Raw genomic sequence first — 12,997 nt, forward strand, 5'->3', positions numbered from 1 at the left:
AAACACAATTTAGTAGTGGTCTACCTGAGTTTAAAAGTTTCATGGCGTGCGTGAACGACGAGTCCAAGCTGTCCTTTTCCGCCAGCAGTTCGGGGAGATATTTATCGTCGTTCTCCATCTTGTTGAGTTCGCAGAGGCAGTCGGCGTGGATGGTGGAAGATGAGAAAGCGTGGGAAAACTCCAACAGGAAGACCAAAAAAAAAAGTAGTCCGTTTATGTTGCTACGTCGTGCCGAGTATCCCAAGAGTAGACGGGGCTTCGCATGTGGCTCACGGTCGGACGGCTCCGCGCTTTGCCTCGGTATTGGTTCCCTTCGCAGGTTGGCCAACCTCTTCTCGGAAGCGCGGACTCGCTGGAAATGGGAGAACAAAAGCAGCGAAGGGTAATACGGCTCCAAAAAGCGGAAATGAGCTCAGAGGGACGTGGTTCTCTGGTCTGACCCCGCCCACCGCGCGTTCACTGGACTACAAGAAAGTTGAATATGAAAACTGTCCAGGGCGCTCTTAAGGTAGTAAAATCTACAAACACTTTGATTCAGAGAGAAATGAATCTTGAAAAGTTGCATATAGTATATTGTATATTGTTGTATATAGAAGTGGCCAATAGGGGCGCCCCCATAAAGTTCTGTGCGGGTGGCCACAATCATGGAGGGAGGGAAGATGATCTGTGTAACACTTTTCAAAATGCTTCATAGAAAAATAAACAGACTCATTTACTGATTAATAATATTGGCTATAGTGTCTGTAAAGGACTACAGTCATTCTGTGGCATAGAATTAAAAAGTTGTGTAAGTTAATATTCTACAAAGCATCTATCTACCTTTTAAATAGATTCATACACATATATGAATAATCTGACTTCAGAAAACAAATATCACAGCAAAAACCAAATTACAATTGTTGCCATTTTTTTTTTAGGTATTTTGCTTTGGTAAAACCTCCAAACTTTGGCACAACAACAACAACAAAAAAAAATGTTTAACATTTCTCTGTTGTTGTTTTTCAATCCAACCCAATTGCGTTTTAAGAATTATATTCCAAAGATCAGCCGACTCGTTTGCATACGCTTTTCCAACCCCCACAAATGTTTGCATTGTCAGCTTTAAAATAGTGTAACTCTCTTAGCTTTTGACCTAGATTTTCATCCTGGTATCACTTCAAATCTGATGTGAGCTCTTCTAGATAACAATCGATCTGACATAAAACAATGTTTTAATGTAAATTTTTTGTGAAAGATAATACAGCCAAATAAGTAAAAACATAAGAAAACAGACTTTTCAAAGCTTGTATTTTATCACAATGTGTTTTAAGTGTAAAACATATTTGTTTTTGGAAATGAATCTTTAAAAGAACTTACAAGTTTATTCGTAATTTTTAACTTTGTCCAGTTTTGTTCTCACAATGAGCCATTTTCCGTATATGTCTCATAGCACAATAAAACAATGCAAATCAACACATCAACAAAGTATAGTACAAAAAGTTTTTTCTTGGTATCTTTATTGACATTTGTGTGAAATTACCAGAAAATATCATTGCAAGAAAAATATTTCCAAGTGTGATTCGTCAAAATTGATTTTCATATTCATTGAAGCGCATGTATTGTGGAATGTGGCCTTTACAGAATAAAAGAAGTGTGAAAAACATGCCATATGATGACAAACACCCTATCGATTACTGAGTTTAACTCCAGATACATGGATTGTGCAGCACTTTTGACTGAGGCTCTCTACTGCCCCTTAGTGGTCGTCAGTGAGCACGACAAAACAAAAAGGATCCAACCGAAGGTTCTCCCCCTACATAGGCAGTCCTTTTCTTAACCTAATCATCCATTTTCCTCTCCTCTCACTGTATTGATTAAAAAATGCTTACCTGTGAGTGAAGAGCTTTGTGAGAAGAATTACTAGGAGAAGCATTTCAAGGATTGATTTCTTCCACTCAGGCACCTGTAATGAACCTGCCTTCCTGTTCAGTGAAGCACACCGGGTCAGAGGTTGGAGCTGGCCTGTGCATACAAAGCAAGAGAAGGTCTTCCCTCCATGCTGGGCCTCTGGTATAAACAGGGGCATGCATTAACTGCAGATGGTTGCTCCTTGAACAAACAGCAGAAAGCCTGCAGGTCATTTGTCAGTCTGCTGCCAGAGTGAAAACTATTACAATCGACCGCAGGTGTACCGGGGCGTGCATCTGCTCGAAACAAATGAAGGCAAAAATTGTCTGCAATAAACACTTACAGGAGAGCGAAGACCTACTCTAACCATAGGTGCTCAGCTTGATCTATCTCTGACCATTACTGTGTTATTAGTGTTGGGGGGGGGTTGCAAGGTTGTTCTAGCTCCTCTTGTCATTGACAGAACGAATTGCCTGTGAGCTGAATTTCAATTGGCTCATAAAACGAAGACTTTCTTCTTTTGGCAGGTGCAAAGGTTCCGACCCGATAGCTTGCACTCTTGCCTTCTGCCTATGTGGATCTTTGCTGTCCCTAACATACAGGTTCACAGTCTGGGGTAAACAGGGACAGATGGAGGGAGCTACCCACTGGGGTTCCATTTGTAGGCAGCTGCCTCCACTCCAGATCTTTATTACCATTCCTCATGCCCCATAGATTCCAACAAAAAGGCAAGAACTCAACGTGCCTATAGAGCTCGCCCCTTATTAGAGCGGCATTTGGAGCATCAAGGGAGTACGAAACTCCCTCTGAAGTACAAATAATAAAATCTTAATGGCTTCATATGGCATTTATGACTGCCAGCTTTCACAAAATGCAAAAGCAGAGGACTTGAAGTCAAGAAGGGGGGTCTTTTTTGCACTGGCAGGTGGATGAGAGGCGTACCCAGTCACTCGGCAGGTCGTCAGTAATTCATATGGCAAAAGAAACAGAACATGTGATGCCCACTCACTGAGGGAAGTTCAAAGAGATCATGTAACCTAAAATAGATTTTTTTTAAGTAAGCCAGAGTACCTGGAGATGACCAACCCATGAAAGTGCAAGGAGATCATGTAAACTATATTCAAGAAGACCCTGGCAAGGATTCAAGGCAACACTGCTTACTACTGTCCCAGACAAAATATACCATATTCAGAGGATGAAGTAGGGTCTTGCTTGAGATGGAAGAACATCAAACAGTACTTTTCTTAATGTAACGGGTGCTGCGACAGAGGGAATGATCAGTATTCGGTACTATGTCTTGGTCAGCAATAATGCCCATCCGCCAGTCTCTTTTCTGTCTCCACAGACAGTGAGTTGCAGTTGCTCATTTGTGCCACAACATCTGGACACCTGGCAACCGAACCACCACTTTGTAATGTTGACAGAAGGATGTCAGCTGCCACTGCCAGTCGGTTCAAAGTCCTGAAGCTAACAAATCCAGCCTTCCTGTCCAAGCAAACTGCATTACATGTCAGTAAGGCCTGCCTATCAGCAGTACAACCAAGAACTTATTGAAAAAAAAATGCTATATTTCTCTGTGGACATTTGCACTTCACTTAAATCTTCATTGTCAGTATTGTGTGACAAGTGCAGTGCCACATAAGTTGAGAACATTCTCTTGTTTTTTGTCCACACTAAAAGAGTAATGTGTATGATTTTTCTTCCCCAATTATCTTACCCTTATAATAACACTGCTCCATACCAAGCCAGTCATCATTTTATGTCTGTGTTATGAATGGTGTGACAGTGGCCCATGGATAGAGCGCACAACCCATGCAAAGAGTCCTCAGTCCTCGATGCTGTGGTCGCAGGTTTGAGTCCCGGTTTGTCCATCTTTGGCAAATGTCTTTCCTCTCTCACAACCCGCTTCCCTGTCAATTTGCTGTCAAATGAAGGTAAAATAACAAGTCAATAATGCCAGTGAAGTCAGAATTCTGATCGGAAAGTTCATAGTTCATAGCTCCGAGTTTAGCGTTCAAAAAAAGACTATTTCTCAGCCCTTGTAACGGTTTACATTTCATTCTTAGTGTTCTAATCTATAAAATGGCGAGAATTATGTTTTTCCAGTTGTGTTGCCACTTGCAACACAACTGGATATCAAAACATATCTGTTTGTATCAAAACAGATAGAAAACTTCCCTTTCTGTTGACTTGCATGTGCAGCTCCAAATTCCAAGAAAATGCTGATGTAAATCCATATAATTCATTTTCATTCAACCAATAATTCATACGTTTTTCCACTGACGGTGAATATTTTGTGTCAAAGAGGATAAAACTGTGGGACATGTCTGATTTCATCTACATCTTCATGTTGCTTGTGAGAACCGTGTACAACATCTCGCAGCGGCACTGGAGAAAAAGTCTGAATATCCCCAAACTAAAAATGGAGCTTTAGTTTGACATTGAGATTGAAACTTTAAAGGTCGAAATGCTATAAGACAAGCGTCAATTCGACATGAACACGTGTTGGGAAGCCGACAGTCAGTCGGTCAGCAGACAGGGACTTTGCGTGGCTCTCCCGAAACATATATTGGCGGAACGTAACCCAAGAAGAAACAATGACACCTTTCATGGTAGTCAGCTTTAAAGAGAAGGCTTTTATCTCCTTGCAGCATATTTCCCTCGGTCAACGGCGGCCTGGAGGAAGAGATAAAGTGGAGCCAGTGGCGGGACAAATAGAAGGAAAACAGGAATTTGTAAGCTTAAATCTTCTTTACAACACTGTGTCAGCAGAGGCTTTTCCTTTGCCGGAGAGGTTTAGGAAAGAGGGCGAGAGAAAACGAGCTGGAGAGGGTGGCTGGGCTCTGTCTGAGGGTCACGCTCAGTTTAGCATCGCTACAAGACCAGGAAAACCTTTTATTCCCCTTGAAAGCTTTCAGAACTGTCACACCTGCTTAGGTCTTGACCAGCACTCCCCCCCCCTCCTCGTTGGTGACCCGCTCCTCTCCTGTTCTCCAGGCGCCTGCCTCAGCGCCTCTCAGACCTTTTCGCTTCTTGTCCTTTTGGGTGATCATTACATTGACCGTCCGCGAGAAGACTCGGAGAAGGCACAAAAACCGACGGCGGTTTAAAAATGACTTTACCTCATTGCTAAATGAAAGATCGCATTGTTTTGTTTTCGGTGCCTATTACGCACAAAAAGTGCTCGCCTTTTGCCGTAATTTGTTAAATTTGTGTATATGAGAAACATAAAATGTGAAAAATGGAGAATGTCGTACGTCCAAACCCCTCTACTGAGACGTAGGTCCAATTACAGCCCCAATCTGTGCAGATTCTGCTAATACACAAAATGGAATATGAACGATACAATATAAATATTCACTTGGAAGAAACAAATCTCTTGAGCCTGTGGGGGGAAAAAATCCATCTCAAACCTTATTTATAATTCAGCAGCATTACATTAAAACTGCATATATTCTGGAGTCTTAAAAAAAACATACCAAAGGAAGAGTAATAGTGTTTGACTTAAAGTGTGTGTCAAGTTTGATTTTGTACTCTGTACCATCTACACCTTTTTGTTAAACAATTTGGGAATGAAAAGCTCTGATACTTAATGCAATGTTACCTGACTGGGCCAGATCGTGAAACTACAGTTCAGAAGTCGGATTTGCCCCGAAAATAGTCTGTCGTTTTTAGAAAGCAAGACTTCGCAGTAACGCAAGCGGAAGCAGAAATTCCAATCTAAAGAGACGAAGAAACCGCCGGCGCTTTCACCAACAGTTTCCGGTTTCAGACTGTTTTCGTTGCCTGAAAAGTCTAGTTCACCCGTCTAAACTGTCTGGTTTGTTTGTTGAGGCGTACGTGCGCAGTGGAACCTAAAGATCTAGGTCTCGGTTCGGCTGATGTGAGTTCTGGTGCGTATGTGAGGATGCCTCGCGGATTGGAAACTGCTCCACAAGCAGGAAGCGAACCGTGAAGCATTCTGGGTGAACCAAAACAAACACGGGAGACTAGCGCTAGTGGAAGAAATGGCTCGTGGTCTTTTACCAAAGAGATCCTGCGCTCAGCGTCTACTTTGTGTCGCTTCCCTTCAGTGTCGCATTTGTGTCGCCGCGCTTTGGTACACTGCCCCAACAGGTGAGGAGGTGAGCAGATTTGTCCGTTTGACAGGGTAGCGAGAAATTAACAAATATCGCGATTTTAGTTCACAATCGAACAGAGTCTACTAGACTATCAAGTGCGAAAATGTCCTATCTCAAAGAGTCGCAGCACCGTTTCCATTTCTCTCCTTTCCTTTTTTATGAATGTTCAATTTTCAACCCTCACCAGTCCCACACTTCCAAACCAGGCCATCAAAGCTCTGGCTTCTGTTTTGTCTTTCTCTTCTGTCCTCTGCAACAGGTGGTCCGTCACAGCCAGAGCTCATCTGCTCTGCTGTCTCTGTGACACGGCAACATCAAGCTCAGCTAACAGCCCATTTTGTTTGTCCGTCTCTTGTCCCTCCAGCCGCTTCCCAGCCGAACGGCGTGCAGATAGCACAAATACTCGAAATAATCTCCCACACCAAAGCAGGATTTAGCGTTCGCCTTTTGCCTTATAATAATCCGAATCGCATTTAGAACTTCAAAGGCTCTCTGCCGATTGAGAGCGTTGGCCTTTCTTTGCTTTCAAAGCTTCGAGGGAGTGAAAAAAAAAAAAAACGACAGCCGAGAAGGTTTTTTTTTTTTTTTCTACCTAGTCCTCTTCACCTGGTGCCTACCTTTAAGGCCCCTCAGCTGAATAAAGTCATCATTCATCCAAAATTCACTTTTTAATGATCGGAAACGATCTGCCTCTCTTCACAGAGTTTTTTTCAAAGCCTCTGTTCTATAAAGGTAAACTGGATGGGGGTAAAAGAGGGGAGAAGAATACCCTCCTTTGAGCTGCTTATCAGGGTCGCCTTTGATGGAGGGACGGGCACGCGCCTGTCCAAACACACATGCATGTGCATCTCTCTGTGTGTGTATCAGAAAACATGTGTATCAGAAAACATGTGCTCATATGAACAATAAGCAAAAACACCCACCCTACCTACGTCGCCCCCCCCCGCCCGTCTCATCCACTCCTGCTTCATTACCCTTCCCTCAGGTAACATACATTAAATGAAGACCGTTACCAGTAACTGGTTAGTTTCCAGTAACTGGTTCCCAGGATCTGGTACCCGGTCAGTTCCCAGGAACCGGTTCTCAGAGCAGGTTCCCGGTAACGGGTTAATCATGATTCATCTCAAATAATCGTTAGCAAATTCAGTAATCCATAACAACATACTTAAAGCGGTAATTACAGGTTTCAGCTCAAATTTAGTTAGAATTCTGTAAAAAAAAAAAAAAACATCTAATATTAAGCACTTTCTCTATCCAATTACTAATCAGTTGATCCAATCTGTATAGACAAGTCACGCAGAAAGGGCTGAGCTTTTCAGATGCTGATGTTAGTAATATCTTTTAGCTGCAGAAGCACGTCTTGCTACAGATGATGGAGGGAACGCCACAGCTATTCTGCGGTGCTGGATTTTATTCAATAAAATGCTTTTATTCTTCTCTTGTAAAAAAAAAAAGGAACCCAATTATTAATGTACATCTTTTAATGTATTTTATATTTGTGGGAAAATGAAAAATCTGTGCCAAAGGTGTTTCTATCCAATTAATCGATTGCTAAAATAATCCTTAGTTGCAGCCATAAGTAATCCCAGCGAGTTCTGGGATTTGTGGAACATGCAGCTCATACACAAGAGGAAAACCTGAGGCAGGCCATTTTTCCGATGTACCACAAAGCTCTGCTCAGTTGGGTCGGGCTCGACCCCCCTCACCCGCTCACGTCAAGGTCACCGGCTCCTTCTCGGCCGTCGGGTCAGGTTTGTCCACCGTGGCTCTTCGTTGAAAGCCTCCACGCTCAGACATCCCAAACGCTGCCCAAGAGAAGCTGAGTTAAAAACCTGAGCTGTGGGCAAAGTGCAGGAAAGGGGGGGAAAGGGGGAGGGGGCGCTGTCGACCCGAGAAACACCTGCATCCCGACAGCCGGCCTGATGGGATGTGACGTGTGTCTGTGTCGTCCAGCCCATTGCTCGGCCACCTGAAGTGTAGCCTGGGGGTCAGGCTGCAACGTCCGACCTCTGAAATCAAGCTGGATTTTCAGTAAAGAAAAACAAAAAAAGAAGAAAAGAAAAGTGGTCTTGGCCGCAATCGTCTCCCAGGGTTCTGATTTATTACAGAACGAAAGCGTGATGAATTTGACTGGGTCACTGGAAGTGAAATAATGTCACCATAGAAATGGGCAAACTGAAATTAAGAAAATAAATTAGCTCAACAGAAACATAGCGAACTTGGGAAGAACTCACCTTTTTCCAACAAAACGTCTTTGCACGAGGATGAGGCGTTTACTTGGTCGCATCAAAATACATACGTTTCGCAAAACCGCGAGTCTCCTGAGTCATGTGACTAATAGCCAGTTGTTGCTACTCTGAAAAATGTCAAAAAAAAAAAAAGATGACAGGAAGTGATCGGTGGATGATGGTTTGATTTTGTGTTTTTCAGACAATGTCCATGGACAAATTGTGCATCGTTCCAACATGTTGAATCCATAGCTCTTCTGCAAAATGGCCGACCACAATTTCCCCAATACGCCACATCGTATCGGGTCCCAAGTACGAGCAGTTTGCCGCTCCAATGCCTGAATGATATATATAATAATATGGACACTTAAAGCCTGTTTTGCCAATTTTACATAATACCGCCCCTTTAAGTCCTGCAGTTTGGCCAGTTTTTGGCAACTTCTGCTCTCCTCTCACCACCCTGTACGTCGCAGGTCGTTTATAAGTTACCTTCTGGCAACCACACACACTTTATTACGCCGACACTGCCACAGAGCGCGTCAATTCAATCACCTTTAAACTTTTTCTTCTCCCCTCCCCTCCAGTTTAGGTCCATCGACCTTGTGAGCAAAACAGACTCAAAGTCCATTAAGGTATTCCACCCCTGCCGTTCTTCTCCTTGCGGTTCTGAGCGCGATATGAGCCGAGGAGTTAATAAGTGTATTAATTACCTGTGTGGAAGGCAAAACCAGCTCCCAGAGCTCGCCCCCCCCCACGCATCCTCATCATCAATGAACGAGCTGCGATTCAACACCTCACCTCCCACTCCCAGCCACGTCCTCCAAGGTCAGCCGAGGTCTTTCTGGGAGCAAACTACCTCCTGCTGGAAGTCTCTAAAGGCTCTCCATAATGAGAATAATTAGAATATCGCAATGTCAGATAGGACGACTTGAGACGCGGAGAGTCGAATTTTCACTCCTCTGCTGTGTTCCTGGGGTTTTCAAGTGAGAAAGTGTAAAAAAAAAAAAAAAAAAATATATATATATATATATATATCTATATATATATATATATATATATAGATATATATATATATAAATATTCCACTCTGCTCGGGTCCTCTACCAGAGGCCTGGGAGCTTGAGGGTCCTGCAGTACCTTGGCTGTGCCAAGGTACTGCACATTTCTGGATGTCTGATGTTGTTCCTGGGATCTGTTGTAATCATTGCTCCAGTTTGGGGGTTACTGCCCCGAGGGCCCCGATGACCACAGGCACCACTGTGGTCTTCACCTTCCAGGCCCTCTCCAGTTCCCCCCTGAGGCCCTGGTATTTCTCCAGTCAACGCAGGGCGGCGCACAGGAACAGCAAACAAGTCAAGCAAATGGTGGATTTTCCTTTTCTGCAGTGCGGTCGTCCCCTAGGGATGCAGCTGAAATTATTAAATTCTATAGGCTGTGTAACATTTAACCAAATATTTTTTCTTTACTAAATCATATTCTATACCTCAGGTAACCCAACATGCAGGCTGGGAAGGAGCTACGAATGGTAGCTACGTTAAGGAAGAGCTGGTCTCCTCTTTTGGAAAATTTTGGTCATTTCGTACAAAGCATTTTTATTTCAATTAACAGGAATTATTTCCATTGTTTCCACTCTGCTGTTTGGGTCAGACTGACCCCCTCTTTTTTTCAGATTCTTTATCATTTCTTTATCTGTTCTACTCTTAACTGTACTGATCCGACAAATGAAAGTTGTTGTTTTTACATGTCTGACCAAGTTACTGATGCTGTTGATGGATTTAAGTGTGCTGTGCTGGTGCAGAGTTGTTGATTCGGTACTGTTTATGTCTGTGTTTTAAAAAAATGAAAAGCTTGAAGTCAGCTGTTGCGTATCGGAATCGGCCGATGCCAAGGGTCAGATATCGGTATCGAAAGTGAGAAGAATGGATTGATGCGTCCCTAAAAACCAGCCCCTTGTTCCACGCTTTGCTTCCTACAGACAGCCTGGACTTTCAGCTGTTGAGGAAAGGTTGCAAGCTGGAAGGAGTGAAGTTTTGAACCTTTGTCCGTGACGTAACGCGCACCTGGAATGAAGCTTACCGGAAATCACTTGCGCCGTAAACACGCATCCTCCACTGAGCTGAGCGAGGTGGCTGCTAATGTCAATTAGCATTAGCAGCCGCTAATTTGGAAAAGTGACCAACGCTCTCTAACTGTAAAGGAGAAAATTATTTTTTTGAAAAATGATTTCTTTAGGATTTGAGGACCAGCACGTTAAGAGCTTCCTCGGAAACGTCTCCTCCATAAAAGTTGTTTGCGAGAGCCTTCCGGGTGGTTAGCTCCGTGGCTCTTTGTCGACCACAATGTGTTCCAAGTTGACGTCTGGCTCGTAGTTTGTCCACCGGTTTATTTGATTTGGGATTGAGGCCACAGCATGAAGCTCCCCCCGCCCCTTCAGAACGCTCTCTGCCTCCCATCGATCGGGTTTTGGCCTCTGGCGAGAAAAAGGAGGAATTGAGCGCTTTCAGAGAAACATCCTGCACAAACATGGAGAGTCCAAGCAAGCTGCGTCTCGATCCCTCACGAAGCCGCAAAGCACCTGAGCCACTCCGACTTTATCAAGCAAACAATGCAGACACGGAGGAATTAGTAGCAGGAAGGAGAAGCACATGCCCGCCAGGTTTTTTGGCTTCGGGTGTCTTTGCTTGGCCTCTTTTGGATCCTCCCGCTCTCATTTGCATTCATACGACTGAGCTGTGGTCATAAAGTAAAATAAAAAAAGACAGAATGTAATAGGGTTTTTATAGTAATAATGCACAGGGAGGGTTTTGTGTGTGTGTGTGTGTGTGTGGGTGTGTGTGTGTGTGTGGGGGGGGGATATTTATGTGACTGTCGGAAAGCGTGTGATGGTAAAAGGCCAGAAGTTATGGCGGCTGCGTCTGCATGCGTGACGACTCTTTCTCAGTTTCTCTGCACATCATCAGCGAACTGAGAGACGGAAATCTGGCATCTTTTACACACCAGTACACAGACTGAATAAATTCCCACACTAGACCACCCTTTCTTATCCACACACACACACGCACACACACACACTGCATTATAAAAGAAAGCACACAAACAGACATCAGGCATGTGGAAGTTTGCTGAGAAGTGAAAGTCGCCTAAGCTGTTGATCCTGTTTGCTGCTTTGAAATTTACAGAGAAATCTTCCGTTTCCATCTTTTACACCCGGAGCTGAGCTCCCGTCGAAGGAAGCTGCAGGAAAGGGCGACTTATCTTTTTGTTGGCCAGAGACGAACGCTCTCATGCAGCTGATTTATTTTATGTGTACCCTGAGAGCCAGTAAATCCATAAAGAACAAAAGGCGGGGCCGGTAATCTCTGCATGTTGACGACCTATTCCAGGCTTTAAACTGGGATTAGTGAAGGTACGACGTCTATTGGTTTTGTCTTTTTTTTCCTCCCTCAAAATGCAGTTCTCGTTGAGCCTTCAATTGTGGTCCAGTGAGCATAATTGAACAGTGACACTAATTGTTTTCAGAGTTGACCAGTTTGTCTGCTGGAGTTCTTCTCCTGGTTTCTGTGGTTAACAGAGAGCAAATTGGCCATTGCGTGTTATAAACTCATGCAAGTAATAAAATAAAATGAAAAACAAATTGTCTCCAGCTTTCTTCCTCTCCTTCTACCCTTGAATAAAGCACTAAATGAACAAAGTGAGCCAGATTAAGGTGGGAAACTGTTTGATTTTAGTTGAATTTTAATTATGTCTTCTGGCGTTTGTGTGTCCTGTTGTCCGTATATTTAATATTTCCAATATTTCTAATAATCCACCAATAAAAAAAATAAAAAAATCTGCTTTAGACACCTTTGGACAGCCCTTAACATACAAACTAAACAACAGAGGACCTGACACACATCCTTGAGGTACCCCAAAATACCTATTTGTTAAGATTTTCACGCTAAGTGAGAATTTGTTTCCCTAACAACCTCAGCAGCTTCCAAACACTTCGATATTTCTTGACTTTCTGTTACTGACAGAACAGTTCTGGAAGTCAAACCAGCTGATAATAAGTTGGATAAGTTAGCTAGATGGAAGTCTTCTACTAACCCAGGTGCGCTAAGCGTAACCTCAATGATGAGGCGTATTCTTTCAGTTTGCTCACAGTTTACCGTCTGTCTATGAAAAGCGAGAAAAACATGTAGTGACCAAAAGAGAGCACAAAAAACAAAGGTTTTCTTGCAATAGAAGGATTTTGTAGCGTTGAAATGAGAAATCTCAACAGTTTCAAAGCTGTAACTGCTGGAAACCTTGATAAACTTAGTAGTTTAACCAAACTGGGTGTTTGGTTCCATCCTCATACAGTAAATAACAGACCAAGATGCTTTTACTTCAAATGTCAGGCGAAACATTATGGAATAAAACTCGAAAAAGCTAAAAATCAGATGCTGAATAAAGGCTAGGAACATAAATATTTTTGCATTCCCTATTTTACCGTTTTTCATCCTGAAATGATCTTTCCATACAGTCGCTCTGCGCAGAGTGACTGAGCTGTAACAGTAGCAGAAGGTCCTTGTTTTTTTTTTTTCATACATGCAATGAAGACAAACATAAAGGGAATCAAAGCTTCCTCATCGAACTCGCAAAGTGTTACAGGAAGGAAAACTAACAAACCTGTTCTGGGTCATCAACTAACTCAAGGTCCAATTTTGACTCGTATTTCTATGTGCTTCTCTAAAAAAAAAAAACTGGTTATAGTTTTCGTGTGCAGCGAAGGATGAAATG

At 43.0% G+C, this 12,997-nt stretch overlaps 1 protein-coding gene across 4 annotated transcripts in view; it reads right to left on the reverse strand.

Annotated features, from left to right (window-relative positions):
* The window catches only part of khdrbs1b (KH domain containing, RNA binding, signal transduction associated 1b), a 38,724-nt gene that overhangs the window by 20,549 nt on the left and 5,178 nt on the right, over window positions 1-12,997 (reverse strand). For all 4 annotated transcript variants that reach the window (XR_008607749.1, XR_008607748.1, XM_055055987.1 and 1 more), the window contains exon 2: window positions 25-352. Coding sequence is in view for 2 of the 4 variants with exons in the window: in XM_055055987.1 (XP_054911962.1) it covers window positions 25-118 (94 nt within the window). In the remaining 2 variants the exon portion in view is untranslated. The remainder of the gene's footprint in view (window positions 1-24; window positions 353-12,997) is intronic.

This window comes from Poeciliopsis prolifica, unplaced genomic scaffold (assembly GCF_027474105.1).
Source record: "Poeciliopsis prolifica strain line A6 unplaced genomic scaffold, Auburn_PproV2 SCAFFOLD043, whole genome shotgun sequence".
Classification (NCBI taxonomy): domain Eukaryota; kingdom Metazoa; phylum Chordata; class Actinopteri; order Cyprinodontiformes; family Poeciliidae; genus Poeciliopsis; species Poeciliopsis prolifica.